Genomic DNA, 17743 nt, shown 5'->3' with positions numbered 1-17743 from the left:
CCAAAAAAAAAAAGAAGAAGAAGAAAAAAAAAAAGTACTTTGATTTTTTTGGGAGGGGTGGGAAAAATCCTGTATCTCCCTTGAGTCTTTAGCCAGCCTCTTGTTGGAGTCTCTGGTCTGCTTGAGGTCCTGTGGCTTGATTGGTTTCTTAAGTCAGATTGTTCGAACATGCAGAAAAATGCTCTGCTTTACCCAAGCTTTTGAGATCCCCTTCCCAGGTTAGTTTAATGGGAGGGTGATCTGGTTTGAGAATCACAAAAGAGGGGAATGCAGTGAAGAGGCTAGGTTCTGGGTAGAGTTGAGGCCTTTCAATAAACAGTAGCTTTTCCTTGGGGCTATTTTGTGAAAACCTCACAGAGCCCAGCCTGGAGCCATTCTCAGGATTTCTGTTTTTCAATTGATTGTGGAGGCTGCTAGAGGGAGGGGCAGCCTCTGGCTCTGGTTACCCAGTGCGGAAAGCCACTCCTATGGCTGGCGCCCGAGCTGGGTGACTTTTCCCTGGATGGAGCTGAGTCTGGCAGGTCACACCGCTGTTAAGTTCTTGTGATCTGCTAAATGACTTGTTTTATTCCAAGGCCTGAGCTGGAGCTTGCAGCTCCGCCGAGCTTTGTCGGTATCCAAGATGGAGATCACCGGTGCTGGGGGGGAGGGGTGGCCTTCCCTCCTCTGCTCCCTGAGAAGGAGTGAGGAAGTCGGGCTTCTACTCACGCCGAGTCTTGGTTCCTGGGTCGGTCTCTGGTCCGCAAACTGCAGGATGAAGATGTCTGCTCCTTGTCCGTTCTTGCTGGTGTTGAGTAGGATCCGCTCGCCCGCCGCATCTGGCTCCTTCGTCCCGGACTCTGTGGCTCAGTTATGGTGCCCTGCAGTCGCCGCCGCGACCGCTGCCGCCGCCGCAGCGGCTGCTGGCAAGCGCTCAGATGTGTCTTTCTGCCTTGATTTCCCCTCTCTTGCCTAAACCTCTGTCCTGTGATGGCACACTTGGTGTGGTTCTCTGGCTTAGGGCTGTTCACTGGAACTCTAAAATTGCTTTCTATGCGAGAGCTTGTTCAGATTCCAGCTTCTCCTCCGCCATCTTCCCGGAACTTCCATCAATCCAGAAATTTATTACTCAAATCAAAACCTCTTACTTGAATTCCTTAATAGCAGTATTACCTCTTTATACCCATATAATATTTTAAACATTTTTATTTTTTAGTTTTTCATGTCTCCTTTCTATCCCTCCCCTCCTCTCATCCCATCCCCATTCGTCTCTGAATACTACTTCTTCAAACTTGCAGTTTTTAAGGGTTTCACTTTTTAATTTTAAATTTTTGTTTTACCACTTTTTCTTGTCTCTTTTTTTCATTTCCTTTTTTCTTCTTTTTTCTTTTTTTCTTTTTTTCTCTCTCTGCTATAATTCTGTCCAACCATTTTCCTCTTTGAGATTAGTACTTGGTTAATTCCCCTCTCCCCTCACATTCCACATCCCTCTAATCTTATTTTTCCCCAAATTCTCCCTAAACCTAATGATTTCTGGCTGGCAAATTCTCCTTTGCTGTTCTTAGGCCATTAAGACAGAGTTGTTTGATGTTGAATAGATTGTATCTCTTGAACTAGATTGTATCTGCAGACTTTTGACTGTGCAACTATGGACTTCAGTTGATGCTTGCCTTAAAATAGTGTTCTAGCACAAAACTGGTGTTACTCTCATTCCGAATGGGCAGAACAAACTGGAAAAACACAAGAAAAATGGCAAGTCCTGGGATCTTAACTCCCACTCATGATAATCAGGGGATAGAACAGACAATGAATAATCCAAAGGAGAGTTCCCAAAAAGCTCCACAAACACTACAGGTAAGCAAGGTAAATGAAAAGAGTGCAAACCTGCAAAGGTCTCTGTGTGAGCATGATAGGGAGTGAGAGGAGGCAAACCAAAGATCAATACAGGAGTCTCATCAGCATGAGGAAGCTACTCATAGATTGATACAGGAATATCATGAGCGGATTGAGAACACTTAAAGAGAAATAAAGGAATTGCATGAGCAAGCTGAGATCAGTCAAAGAGAAACATAGGAATTGCATGAGCTGTCTGAAAACAGACAAAGAGAAAGTCAGGAATGGCATGAGCAGGCTGAGAACACTCAAAGAGAACTACAGGAATTGTGTGAACGTGAAGGAGTTAATCAAAGAGTAATACAGGAATTGAGAAAGCAGGATGAGAATAGACAAAGATCAATGGAGGCATTCATGGAATCTATAAACAGAGTGCTGAAAGAAATCAGAGAGACCACAAAGAGAATGCTGAATGGAACCCAACAGAAGGAATGGGAGTTCAAGGAAACCATAACAAATCAACTAAGTGATTTGAGAATAAACACAGAACACCAAATTAAGGAAGTAAAGAAGTTCTTACAAGATTTAAAACAAAGTTCCAACAAAGAATTTGAAGCCATCAAAGCCGACCAATTAGAAGGAAAAGAAGTAAAAAAGAAAGTAGAAAGTCTTGATAATAGGTTAGACCATGGAGAAGACCGAAACTTGGGGATTGAAGACAGCCTAGATATTATAGAGAAAGAACATAAAACCATCCAAGACAAATCCAAGAAATATGATAGATCTATTCAACATTTGGAAGAAACCATCAGAAGGCCTAATCTGAGGATAATGGGTGTAGAGGAGCACTTAGCAGAGATCCTAGCAGGGAACTTCCCAAACATGCAAAAAGATAGGCCTATTCAGATACAAGAAGTTTTTAGAACTCCAAATAGACCAGACCAGAACAGGACATCCCACCGTCACATTATAATCCATACAGAATCAATTCAGACCAAGGAAAAGATCCTTAAAGCTGTCAAGAAGAAAAGATCAATCACCTATAAAGGGAAACCAATTAGAATCACCTCAGATTTCTCAGCAGAGACAATCAAAGCAAGAAGAGCCTGAAATGATGTATGCAATGTCCTAACGACAAACAACTATCAACCAAGAATATTGTACCCAGCTAAACTCTCCTTCATAACCGAAGTTCAAATAAAAACCTTCCAGAACAAAGAAATATTGAAACAATACATCTCCACCAAACCAGCCCTACAAAAGATACTTAAAGATGTCCTACACATAGAAAACCAACAAGACCGCAAAAAAGGCCTAGAAACTGCACCCAAACTGAGAATCCATGAACCATAGGAAGAACCCAGTTGTCCCAGACCCCAAGAAGGTGGATAAAGTGGCAGGAACTCCCAAATAGCTCTCAGTACTATCTTTTAACATTAACGAGCTTAACTCTCCAATTAAGCAACATAGACTATCTAGTTGGATTAAAAAGCAAGATCCTTCTATCTGTTGCCTTCAGGAGTCATACCTTGTCCATAAAAACAAACACATTTTGAATGTGAAAGGCCGGAACAAAATCTACCAAGCAAATGGCCCCCATAAACAGGCAGGAGTTGCAATCCTAATATCAGATGAAATAGACTTCAAATTAAAATTAGTTAGAAGAGATAAAGATGGTCGCTACATACTAATTAAGAGATCTCTCCTTCAGGAGGATATTAAAATTCTAAATATCTATTCACCAAACAATGGAGCACCCAAATTTATCCAAGAAACACTACTTTTTCTCAAATCTCACATAGATCCAAAGACATTAATTGTTGGGGACTTTAACTCACCACTATCCCCACTAGAAAGATCAACTAGGCAAAAACTCAACAGAGAAACCACAGACCTAAACAACTGCATAGATCAACTACATTTAACAGACATCTATCGAATATTTCACCCAGCAGATCAGAATACATGTTCTTCTCAGCAGCACATGGAACATTTTCCAAAATAGACCACATTTTAGGTCACAAAGCAAACTTGTCTAAATTCAGAAACATTGAAGTTATACCTTGCATTCTCTCAGACCACAAGGGAATAAAATTAGAACTCAACACCAAAAGCCACCAAAGAAAGTCCGGTATCACATGGAGGCTGAACAACACACTGCTGAATCATGAGTGGGTCATGGAAGAGATTAGAAAGGAAGTTCAAATGTTCATGATATTCAACAAAAATGAACACACAAATTACCAGTTCCTCTGGGACACCGCAAAGGCAGTACTCAGAGGCAAGTTTATAGCTCTGAATTACTACATCAACTAATTGGAGAGATCTGAAACCAACAATTTAATGAGACACCTGAGCCTCCTTGAAAAAGAGCAGCAAGATAAACCCCAATCCAGTAGACAGAAAGAAATAATTAAAATGAAATCAGAATTAAATGAATTAGAATCCAAAAAACCATAGAAAGAATCACCAAAACAAAGAGTTGGTTCTTTGAAAAAATTAACAAAATTGACAGACCTTAAGCAAATCTTATCAGAAAAAGCAGAGAACACACCCAAATAAATAAACTCAGAGATGAGAATGGAAACATCACCACAGAAACAACCAAGATTCAGAACATTATAAGGGAATACTTCTCAAACCTTTATGCTAATAAGTTTGAGAACTTGGCAGAAATGGACCTTTTCCTAGCAAATATTGACATGCTGAAACTAAACCAAGATGAGGGAAACTATCTTAAAAGGCCCATATCAAGCAGTGAAATAGACACAGCAATAAGAGACATCCCATCTAAGAAAAGCCCAGGACCAGATGGTTTTACAGCGGAATTCTACAAAGCCTTCAAAGTAGTAGTAGTAGTAACCTTCATCCCAAAACTAGGCAGAGACTCATCAAATAAAGAGAACATAGACCCATATCTTTGACAAACATTGATGCAAAACTTCTCAACAAAATTTTGACCAATCGACTTCAACAATTCATCCAAAAAATCATATACCACGATCAAACACGATTCATTTCAGGGATGCAAAGCTGGTTCAATATACGCAAGTCAATTAACATAATTCATCACATCAACAAAGGCAAGGATAAGAACTATGTGGTTATCTCAATAGATGCAGAAAAAGCATTTGACAAGATCCACCACCCACTTATGAAGGTTCTGGGAAATTTTGGAATCCATGGAACATTCCTCAATACAATAAAGGCTGTATATGACAACCCTACAGTCGGCATTATACGCAATGTGGAAGAACTAAAGCTATTTCCTCTAAACTCAGGAATGAGACAAAGATGCCCACTCTCTCCACTGCTCTTCAATCTAGTATTAGAATGCCTAGCTCCAGCAATAAGACAAGATGCAAACATAAAGGGGATCCAAATAGGGAAAGAAGAAGTAAAACACTCCCTCTTGCAGATGACATGATCTTGTATATAAAGAATCCCATGGACTCTGCTCCCAAATTACTCAAGGTGATTCAAAATTTTGGCAAAGTAGCAGGGTATAAAATTAAACCTCAAAAGTCAATGGCTTTTCTGTATGTCAACAATGAGAAAAGTGTGGCTGAAATTAAGAAAGCAATTCCATTTGTAATAGTCCCACAAAAAATAAAATACCTAGGAATTAACTTAACCAAAGAAGCAAAGGACCTCTATGATGAAAACTTTAAAAACCTGAAAAAGGAAATCAAAACAGAACTTAGGAAGTGGAAAAATCTCCCATGCTCTTGGACTGGAAAGATCAACTTCATGAAAATTGCAATACTGCCCAAGGCTATCTACAAATTCAATGCAATACCTATCAATATTCCAACCTCATTCTTCAAGGAAATAGAAGAGGCAATCCAAAAATTCATATGGAACAATAAAAGACCCCAAATAGCAAAAACGATCCTTAACAGAAAGAACAGTGCTGGAGGAATATCAATACCGAATTTCAAAGTCTACTACAAAGCCATAGTAATCAAAATAGTTTGGTACTGGCACAAGAACAGACCCCAAGACCAATGGAATAGAATTGAAAACCCAGAAATGAACCTAAAGACTTATAGCCATCTAATCTTCGATAAGGGAACTAAAGAAATAGAATGGAAGAAAGACAGCATCTTCAGTAAATGGTGCTGGCAAAATTGGTTAACTACTTGTAGAAAATAAAGCTAGATCCTTACATATCACCCTGCACCAGAATCAACTCCAAATGGATCAAAGACCTCGGAGTCAAAGCAGACACTCTGAAAACATTACAGGATGGAATAGGAGAAACCCTAGGTCTCCTTGGCACAGGCCAAAATTTTCTTAATAGAGACCTAGAAACACAACAAATCAAAGAAAGGTTGGATAAATGGGATTGCATGAAATTTCAGAGCTTCTGCATGGCAAAGGACATAGCTAGCAAGATCAATAGAAAGTCCACGGAATGGGAAAAGATCTTCACTAGCCATACAACAGACAAGGGTCTTATATCTAAAATATACCTGGAACTTAAAAAATTAAGTCCTCCAAAAACAAATCTTCAAAGAAACAACTGCCCAATAAATAAGTGGGATAAAGACTTAAAGAGAAACTTTTCTGAAGAGGAAAGAAGGATGGCCAATAGACACATGAAGAAATGCTCGACCTCTCTAGCCATAAAAGAAATGCAAATCAAAACAACATTGACATACCACCTCACCCCAGTTAGAATGGCTATAATCAAGAACTCTAATAAAAACAGATGCTGGAGGGGATGTGGACAGAAAAGAACCTTACTATATTGTTGATGGGAGTGTAAACTTGTTCAACCACTTTGGAAAGCAGTATGGAGGTTCTTCAAAAGACTCCACATAGAGCTCCCCTATGACCCAGCAATCCCCCTTTTGGGCATTTACCCAAATGTGCACAAACAAGACCATACTATAGCCACCAGCACAACTATGTTTATTGCAGCATTATTTACCATAGCTAAGATATGCAACCAACTCAGATGCCCCTCAGTAGATGAATGGATCAAGAAAATGTGGTATATATCCACAATGGAATTCTATGCTTCCATCAGAAAGAATGACATTGCCCCTTTTGTTAGGAAATGGAAAGGCTTGGAAAAAATTATATTAAGAGAAGTAAGCCAGGCCTAAAGAAACATAGGTCCCATGGTTTCCCTTATTTGCAATAACTAGTATATGTCTGAGTCAAACAGAAAAGGTCAGATAAGGTGATGTTAGGGGAATGAACCCCAAGATAAGTATTCAAATATTTTTTTTCTTTTTTTTCTTTCATGCAATTGTTTCTAACATATTTATAAGATGAATTCTTTGTTGTTTTATATGTCCCTCCCCCTCGGTATAACCCATGCTTTCACTGTATTTCATGTTGGTATAATTTGTGGAGGGGAAGGGAAAAAACAAATCGTTTAACTGGGGATACATGTGGACCCATTGCAACAATGAGATATATAAGTCGTTCTGTCGGAAAACGAACTTAACAACTTTGGTGGGGCAGGGAGGATTGGGTGGGGGGCTAGGGGGAGTATGGGAAGGGATGAGAAGTGGAAACAAAGAGGAGGCAACAATGCTTGATAAGAAATGTACTCATGGGCTGGGAAGGTTTCTCAGTGGTAGAGCTCTTGCCTTGCATGCCTGAGGCCCTGGGTTCGATTCCTCAGCACCACATAAGCAAAAAAAAAAAAACAAAAAAAACCCGGAAGTGGCACTGTGACTCAAGTGGTAGAGTACTAGCCTTGAGCTGAAGAGCTGAGGGACAGCGCCCAGGCCCAGAGTTCAGGTCCCATGACCGGACCACCCCCCCACACCCCCCGCAAAAAAAAATGTACTCATTATCTTGCCCATGTAATTGTAACTCCTCTGTATGGTATTCTCACAATATAAAAAAAAGAAAAGAAAAACAATAAGGAACTACAGTTCCAAACTATTCCAAAGGAATCTTTCAAAACAGAGACCACACCTCCTAGTAATTCATTTAATTCATTTTATCAACAGATACATTTGAAAATCTACCAATCCTTAATCATATATACAAGACATCTTTTGGATTCTGAGAGAAAAAAAAAGATTAACAAAGCTCTCTCTCCTCTCTCCCCCCCCTCTCTCTACTTGTAACTGAGACAAAATAGGCTCAGCTTTAAGGAAATAAACTGCAGATATAGCTATTGATAATTTAGATGATCTGTAGTGAGATATTTTTTGAGCTACCATAAAGCATGGTCAGAGGTGAAGTTTGGGAAGGTAAATTTGATTGCTCTATTCTAAAAAATAAAAAGGTAATGAAAAGTGAAGATCATGTAAAATAGAACAGCTAAGAAATTAGTAGATCTTGGCCTAGGAGGAAATAGAAGGCCAACGATGTTCCAGAGAGTAGTTTTGATATGGGTAGAAGCAAGTAGAACACACACTTGAAGTTTAGATGAAAAGAAATGTAATTGCTTTATTGTTAAAATTAAAATGAAGCAAATGATGGATAACAATTTGCAATCAGAATCTTGGTATATCATACTTATGTTAACAGTGAGGCACATGCTGTGATCATCCAAATTAAGCACATAGGAGTGAGAAACCGAGTTATAAGAGAAAGAGAATGGTGCTAGACATAAAGTTAAGAAGTATCTACATATAAATGATTATTGATGTTAGGGCTGGGAAGGTGGCTCAGTGGTAGAGCTCTTGCCTTGCATGCTCAAGGCCCTGGGTTCGATTCCTCAGCACCACATAAGCAAAAAGAAAAAAGCCAGAAGTGGCACTGTGGCTCAAGTGGTAGAGTGCTAGACTTGAACTGAAGAGCTGAAGGACAGCGCCCAGGCCCAGAGTTCAGGCCCCATGACTGGACCCAAAAAAAAAAAAAAAGAAAGAAAGAAATGATTACTGATGTTATGGGAAGAACGGAAATTCTCTAATAGAAAATGAGCTGAGAGAGAAATGAAGTAGGCCACAGGAAAAATCCTGCAGAATGAATCATTCATAGATTAGAAGAGAGGCTTCCATGAAAAGGCTGGAAAGTGACAGGACAATGCCATGTAAGGAAAGGTGATATCCACCCTGAACTTATTGGTATGAATGGGTCAGATGATCACATATCTTCTGACTTCTGAATATGCTCTTAATGTTCCAGTGTTTATATTCATCTGAGTTTTGTTGTTGTTGTTGTTGTTGTTTGTTGGTCTCGGGGCTTGAACTCAGGGTCTGGGCACAGTCCCTGAACATTTTTTTGAAGGTATTTTATTCTACCTCTTTGAGTCACAGCTCCGTTTCCAGTTTTTGAGTGGACAATTGGAAATAAGAATGTCACAGGGACTTTTTTGCCTGGGCTGGCTTCGAACCACAATCCTCAGATCTTAGCCTTCTGAGTAGCTACGATTACAGGCATGAGCCACCAGTGCCCAGCTCTAAGGTTTTTAGGGTGGTTTCTTTTTATCTTTTTTTCTGTTCTGTGGTTTGAATTCAAAGCTTCACATTTGTTAAGCAGGTGGTCTATTACAGAGCCATGCCTCCAGCCCTAATTTTGTCATACTTTTAAGCCTAGAGAAGACACAACTAAATCAAACTTCTACACTTTATACCTCCAAGCTAATTTCAGATTATTTGATATTACATAATGTTTAATAAAAATTAACGAAGGCTTCTTCCAGGAATGGAACATTGGAAGGTGTTTATGAGTATTCTCATGTACTGTTGTTTTCTTTCTAGAGTAATAATTTCAACTTTATTCTGTAATGTTTTTGACAGACAATAAAGATTATGATGCCTATTTGTCATATACTAAAGTGGATCCTGACCAATGGAATCAAGAGACTGGGGAGGAAGAACGTTTTGCGCTGGAAATCCTGCCTGATATGCTTGAAAAGCATTATGGATATAAGTTGTTTATACCAGATAGGGATTTAATCCCAACAGGAAGTAAGTTAATGTCTTCCTTTGCATAGTCGTTTGAATACTGTTGTATCTGTTTAGAAATATCATTTTATGTAGAATTTTAATGTTTTTACTTTAAAATTGTATCTTTAAATCTTTTTAAATTGTTAGTTTCTTGAAAAAGAAAGCTCTTCATGTACTCACATGAAATTTTAAATTTTGGTGCCCCAAAGAAAATACTTCATTATTCTATCCAGCGTCTTATTCTATGAGCCTTGAAATCAAATGAGACATTTGCACCTGAGCAGAATATTTCTAACCAACTCTATTGAAAGTGATTATTGGCTATTTTGGTCTTCTCATTTGGTGGGTAAATTGCTGTTACCTACCAACCAGCAATTTTCATTTAATGTCTGAGAATCTGCCAAGGCCTTTCAGACCAATTGATCAGTTCACTCATTCTGACATTTTTCTCTTTGTAGCATACATTGAAGATGTGGCAAGATGTGTAGATCAAAGTAAGCGCCTGATTATTGTCATGACCCCAAATTATGTAGTTCGAAGGGGATGGAGCATCTTTGAGCTGGAGACGAGACTTCGCAACATGCTTGTAACTGGAGAAATTAAAGTCATTCTCATCGAATGCAGTGAACTGCGAGGAATTATGAACTACCAGGAGGTAGAGGCCCTCAAGCACACCATTAAGCTCCTGACGGTTATTAAATGGCATGGACCAAAATGCAACAAGTTGAACTCTAAATTCTGGAAACGTTTACAATACGAAATGCCTTTTAAGAGGATAGAACCCATTACACACGAGCAGGCTTTAGATGTCAGTGAGCAGGGGCCTTTTGGAGAGCTGCAGACTGTCTCGGCCATTTCCATGGCCGCGGCTACCTCCACAGCTCTAGCCACTGCCCATCCAGATCTCCGTTCTACCTTTCACAACACTTACCATTCACAAATGCGTCAGAAACACTACTACCGAAGCTATGAGTACGACGTACCTCCTACTGGCACCCTGCCTCTTACCTCCATAGGAAATCAGCATACCTACTGTAACATCCCTATGACACTCATCAACGGGCAGCGGCCACAGACAAAGTCGAGCAGGGAGCAGAATCCAGACGAAGCCCACACAAACAGTGCCATCCTGCCGCTGTTGCCAAGGGAGACCAGTATATCCAGTGTGATTTGGTGACAGAAAAGCAAGGGACATCCCAAGTCCCTGGGAGTTTGAGTGGAATCTGCAGTCCAGTGCCTGGAACTAAATCCTCGACTGCTGCTGTTAAAAACATGCATTACAATCTCTAGAACACGAGGAAAAACAGGGTCTTGTACATATGTTTTTTGGAATTTCTTTGTAGCATCAGTATCTTCCTGTTTTACCATGTCTCTTACCATTACATTTTTTGACTTTGTTTTATATGTCATTAGAATTTGTAAATTTACATTTTTTTTAAGAAGAGACTGATGTATAGATAGAAACCCCTTTTTTGCTTCATTAGTTTAGTTTTAGAATGGGTTTTTAATTTCCTTTTTAAATTTTATTTTGCTTTTAACATTTCCTTGGGGTGCTTGGACAAATCTATCCGATGGGACAAGGAACACTGGATCCTCTCTCGGGTTCTTGCCTAGGACATCCGGGCCATGTTGGCCTTCAGAGAGCAGTGTGACAAATGCCAGCATTGCCATTTGGGAACAAGAGAACGAGAGAGAGAAAGAGAGAGAGAGAGAGAGAGAGAGAGTAACATTTGTTCATAGGAAGGCCCCTCAAGTCAAAGCCCTGAATCTCTTCCTTGTCCCGCCTCATTCCCCATCTCTACCCTTCTAAATGGCAGCATGATGTGTAAACTCTGCGGAGGGGTGGGGGTGGATCTAACTGTCTTAACATTTAATTCACTGCTCTTCAGATTACACTCTAGACCCAAAGGTGTGCTAGTCACGTGACAGTGACCACTGCAGAGTGCTAAGAAGATCAAGGGCATGAAAGAAAATGGGGGAGAGTGTTGTTTCCGTTTTTTAAATGAGTTGATGTACCCTTATATAAATATATATAAATATATAAATATATATGAAACAACAAAACAAAACAAAACAAAACAAAAAAACAAAAAAACCATAAAAAAAAAAAACAAAAAAAATCAAGCCCTATATTTGATCACTTCCTGGAAAGGCATGAATGTGTTTGTGGCTGTTTTTGTTTAATATTCTACTTTCTCTTTTCCCTCTATAATTTTTCTGCAAATGAGATTATGTGCAAATGCCAGGCAAGTTAACTCAAAGGGGTGAATCGAGGCAAGTAAAAATGAAATTTACATTGAAGGCTTCCAAATCTAAGGGAGGAACAGGATATGTCATCAAATATATTTGTCACCTTGTATTATACAAAATGTTATTTTCTAAAGAGTAAGAGAAAAATCTGTGAAACGTATTGTGGGGTCCTCTTGTATTTAAATGTTAACTCGTTTGTATTTACTTTTCCAGGTTACATTCAGAACTGTTTGGTTTCAGTTTGTGAACATAAGCAACACTTATAAATATCAAGGTATTTAAATAAGAACTCAGGAGGTCACACATATAAATAACAGAAATCAGTATCTTCAAAATACACATTATTTACATAAAGTAGTTTTAAATTAGATCAGCAAGTATTTAAAATAATTAATTTTACTGTACAAAGAATTAATTTAATTTTAACTATATGATTCTATTTTTCAGAAACAGAAAGCTGATGCTCCCACAAAATTCACCACTTAACCATTTAGCTTTATGTTTGAAATCAATGACACAAGCAGCTAAGTCATATTCATGTTAGGTATGATGCAAAAATCAATCACAAAGGAACCTGCAGAGGGTGGGGTCATTAACAGGAAATATTACCTACGTAGATTTTTGTTTAAGAAAATGCAATGTGACAAAAACTCTGGTAATAGAACTACTTTAGTGCTTTATTCTTGGAAATTGTTTCCTAGTCATCATCTGTGAGCTCATGGAGAGACTATTTTATGTTTGCTTTATTCTTGCCAATCTGTAATGAGAAAACAATTCTAGAGTTTGGAGTAGAATACTAAATGAATTGGTCACCAAAAAGAAAAAGTGAAAATGGCACTCGACTTCATTGGGGGCGGGCAAGATACGATGGTAAAAGTGTAAGTGATGATTACAAGCATTTTTGGAACAATGTAAACTTCTCAGCATCTGTGTGCCAAGTCAAAGGAACCTTGGGATGTTCATTGCTTTCTATTTGCTTTAAAAATGTTTACTTCCCTGACAACTTGCCTGGGTCCTTCTCTACAGTCTGTCTTTATTCCTGTGCTCCCCTTGGATCTGTGTCACATTTTCACAAACCAGAACTGAAGCTGCAAGGACACATAGAACTTTAAGGTCAGCTTTGCACATTGGGTTATTTTCTGAAACCAAGAAGGCCATTGCTTACTTTGTACTATGGACACCTGTCAGGGACTGGTGGCGGTGAACCTCATTGGACTGGATGCCAGACTCCCCCAGTGTTCAGCAAACTGTAAATGTGGCAATGGCCTTGTTTAATTCTTTGTTTTGTTTTTCTTTTAATTTGTTTTTTCAATTTTAATTTTTTAAGTGCACGATGGCAGTGTGGAATCAATGTAAAGGAAGTAATCAGACCACAGTCATATTTTAGGCATCCATAGGTGTTAATTTAGCTGCATTGGGAGTACATTTTTTTGTTCTATTTTTAGTGTAGATTTAAGCACTTTGAATAGCATGATTCAGGGACTGATGGGTAATATTTGATATTCTCACAATTTAAGAAACCTTTTTTCCTCTAATGCTTTGTCATATTTAAAAAAATAAAATAAATGCAAAAGAGGCTATCTATGGCTTTAGAAACATTCCTCCCAAGTATTTCTCTACCAGCTCCATATGAGAACAACTGAAGGAAACTGATGTGTTCACATGCTCTATGTTTAACAAAAATTTTGTTAGTACTCACAATAAAATGAGAAAAAAAGTATTTCCCCTAGTATTTAGGTTTCATCCTTCTTTTTTTCAGTGGGGTACTGGGGGATAAGAATACTCTATCTGTAAAAATAAATCTAAAATGTGAATATGTTAGCCAAGCTGGGGGGGAGAATGGACTTCCAGACTTGGACATGTGTAATGTTTGGTATTGCCTGTTTTTCATCAATCGCCGCTTGAGCTCTGAATGATACATTATGGATTCAAAAGTCCATCTGGTTCTTTAGTATAACCTTCACTTGCTGCTTATGAGCGTCCTACCCTTTATTCTGGTGCTCAGATCTTTGGTTATTTAATTTTTACCCCATTCCTTAGGTCTTCTGTGGGCAGAGAAGACACTTGTATGTTGTGTATCTAGATGATTTAAATTTAGATCGATTCTATGAAATAAATTCAAGATATGATGAGTTAAGATACATGAACTTATTATATTTCTGTAGCTAAGCATCTGATTGTTCAGTCCATCGTTTTGTGACTGTTATTCTTTTTCATGATATATGTATTTGGACCCTATCCACTTAATCTTAAATATATAGATGCTGGTTTCTTCCATATTTCTCTATTATTAAGTATTTTATAATAAGAGCAAATATTTACTAAGAGCCAACCCCTAAATTCTAAGTAAGCTTTGATTATCTTAGAATACTCATTAACTTTTCAGATACCATGTCTGTAAATCAGGACTACCATTTCTAGGAAAGCATTCATTCATACATGGGTGAACTATTTTCTGATTCTGAAATAAAATCCTACTCCTCCATTCTTGAGGAGTACTTTTTATCTTGTGCTTAATTTCAGCTTCCTTTGTTTCTTGTCCTTTTTTGCTTTTTGTTTATCTTGTTTTTGAGACAAGATCTCATTATGTAACCCAGGTTGGCCTTAAACTCTCAATTCATGTCTCAGCATCCCAAATGCTGAGATTTATAGGCATGTGCCATCATACCTATTAATTTTTATCATACCTATTAGTTTTCAAAGTAGTTTTAGTTCATAGTAGTTTTAGTCCTAGCAGAAAGCTTATTGAAATTCAAAAGACCAGCATCAACTTCATATAAGTGAAATGACTAAATGAACTGAGATACATAGACACAGTAGAGGAAATATTGGTCTCTGATTTGAACCTGATTGGTCATTAGTACTATTTTTGAATAATGGAGATAAACAAGTTGGGAATGCAACCTACAGACCCATATTCTCTAATTGTAGAAATTTGTTTCTAACAATGTTAGTTATTACAAAGAGATGATGATTCAATTGGACTGGCTAAATGGAGTAACTTGTCAATGGAAGCAGAGGCTATTGATTGCCTTATCACAAATCCTTCCCATTTGATTATTCTGAACAAAGAAAGGAACCAACAGTCACACTTTTTTTTGTCAGTCCTGGGGCTTGAACTTAGGGTGGGGCACTGTCCCTGAACTTCCTTTGCTCAAGGCTAGCATTCTACCACTTGAGCCACAGCACCACTTCCAGATTTTTCTGTTAATGTGGAATTAGGAATCGAACCTCAGGCTTCATGCATGCTAGGCAAGCACTCTACCACTAAGCCACATTCCCGGCCCAGCAGTCACATTTTCATTACCCTCAATAAACACTTTTTAACTTGAGTTTGAGGATGCCTTAGACTATCAGAAGCATTACAGGAAATAATAACTCCCTTGAATTTGCAGACAAAGTTGATAGTGTTTATAAACCTATCTCTCTTCCTGGATATGAGTCTCAAGACATCCATCATCCAAAAAACTATTGGCTTTAGAGCATAGTCTCATAAACTGATAGTCAGAGAAACTAATATATCTTGCAAGCACTGTGGGGTCTATCATTCCTTATAATCTTTCATGCAAATTTCAGGGGTGGTTATTCTTCTTCTAATAAAGATAAATGGCCTGACTTTGTGGAAACCCTAGTAGATGCTGAAACAAATGACAAATAAGTCATGCTAATTCAAAGTAGAATTGACTGTGATTATTGGAATAGTTTATTCATTCTTCACTTACTCAAAAGACAATTTTATTGATGTTCAAAATCATACAATTTGGCCATGATGCCTACTTCACTAAACTTATCTATATTTAACCATGTTTCCTACAATAAAACAGTATCCAACAGTATAGAAAGAGAAGAAACAACCATTTGACATGTTTTACCTCCAAAGGACTCAGTTTTTTTTATGCAAAGATTTAGAGTTGTTTATACCTTTGGCTTTTAGAAGTAAGTTTTTCCTAGTTTCATAAACTATAATATGGCTTAGCAACAGCACAAACAATGTTAAGAATAAAATACACTAGTTAAATTGTAGTTTTGTGATTGGTAGCGAAGTAAAATGATAAGAAAGTGAAATTCTATAACAAGGAGCTGAAACATCTGACTAAATCAGAATATAGAGAAAGGTGATGCTAATAAGGAAAAGAGGAGGAAGAGAAGGGGAAGAGACAGAGGAGAGTGAATCCAAGTCTTGATTTTGTGTGCCTTGTTATCCTCAAACTTTAGTTAAATCCATAGGAAATGCACAGAGAGAAAAGAAAGATCTTGGATCTAATTTTTCATTGAATATCATATACTTTTTGTTCTAAGCTCAAAACACATCTCTCCATTATAGAAAAAATATATAATCAAATGCTATATCTTATAAATATGTATGTGTGTATAAATTCCTTCTACTCATTAGTGAAATTTAAATAGCCTCTGGGTCCACTGACAAACTCATGTTTCTGAATTCTTCATTAAAAGAAGTAATATTTTTTTCCCACCATTTACTACCTTCATTGATACATTTCCCAGTATCTGTAAATTTGAAAACTATTCTTTTTCTTACAAAAGCAATCACTAAAAAAATATCATTACACTATGTTCCCTTTACTACTAAAAGAATAGGATTGGAAAAAAAAACTGCACATGAACTTCAGAGTACTACATGTAATATCAATATTGTGTAAGTTTCAGTCTTCATAATCCAGATAATGTTAAGTTTCCAAGGGCATGCTGTGTCATTAAAAAAGATTTAATGTGAAAAGACATTATTACATAGTGCATGAATATGTGGAAAATATGGATCTATCTTTACTAGTCAATGAGAGTTGAAAATTGGGGAGATCAGATGTGAGTGTTTTAGGTTAATTCTCAACTAAGAGGAAGACATCTCATTGTTAGGATACATGGGCAGTTGTCCATATTCCTGGCAGTAAACGCTCCTGTTAACTAGAATCCTTAGTGTATTCTTTCCATCAAAGTAGTGAAGGTATGTTCATATAATCTGCTATTGAACTACAAAAATATTTACATTTTCAGAATTTGAGGGAACTCAAGTAGGAAAACGAATTTAGTCATTTTCCTCTGCTGGTGTTCAAGTCATATTTTAAACGTACACTCAGATCTGTTCAACAGTCAGTAAAATAATAAGTGCATTTTACATACTATTTCCCTTTAGTTTGCTTACCTTCTTTTGATTTTGTACAATCTAGAATGTATGTAACTCATGCATAGATGATGGAGGCGCTCCTTTTATTCTTAGAATACTTACAATTATATATTTGGTTTTGCTTTGACTAGCAATAGGAAAATAGACAAATACAAGTGTAAAGATGAGAAATTTTAAACTCAAATTATAATTTGTGTTTTATAGTCGTTTCATAAGTCTGTTGCTCTCTATGAGTATGCTCTCTATATATCCTGTAAAAATAAATTTATATGTTACATAGAAATTCAAGAGATTAAATTATTTATTAAGCTACAAATGTTTCTTCTGATTTCTACCTGATCATAGATGAAAATAAATTAAACAATGTGTTGTTGGAACATATGTAAGTATGTTTTTTAATTTTCTCACTCTTGTTATACTTTTCCTTCCCTCTCGGTTTAGGTCTGTATAAACTTATAATTCTTAGGTCTAATTCCTTATTGTGGCTGTGAACAGAGAGAATTAATAAACACCAGCTGTTGGGAAAAAGAAAACCTTGTTAAGAACCCAAGTCCACTTATAATCCCGCCCCCTACTCCCCACCCCGCCCCATTTTTCTTTTTTCTTCACTACTGGTCATAGAGAGGTTTGAATCCCTAATTCAATCACTTAAAGTTATTATCACATGAATGGT

The 17743-nt window shown here is 37.5% G+C and overlaps 1 protein-coding gene across 1 annotated transcript in view; it reads left to right on the top strand.

Moving 5' to 3' along the window:
* The window catches only part of Il1rapl1 (interleukin 1 receptor accessory protein like 1), a 1186632-nt gene extending 1174849 nt beyond the window's left edge, over positions 1-11783 (top strand). Inside the window, exons 11-12 of the mRNA XM_042692436.1 lie at positions 9528-9698; positions 10136-11783. Of these exons, the coding sequence (XP_042548370.1) occupies positions 9528-9698; positions 10136-10854 (890 nt within the window). The 3' untranslated portion in view covers positions 10855-11783. The remainder of the gene's footprint in view (positions 1-9527; positions 9699-10135) is intronic.
* The last annotated feature ends 5960 nt before the right edge of the window (positions 11784-17743 follow it).

This window comes from Dipodomys spectabilis, unplaced genomic scaffold (genome assembly GCF_019054845.1).
Source record: "Dipodomys spectabilis isolate Male_0828 unplaced genomic scaffold, ASM1905484v1 ptg000156l, whole genome shotgun sequence".
NCBI classification, from domain to species: Eukaryota; Metazoa; Chordata; class Mammalia; order Rodentia; family Heteromyidae; genus Dipodomys; species Dipodomys spectabilis.
Note: the sequence above shows the minus strand (reverse complement) of the source record. Positions and strands in the feature narration are given on the sequence as shown.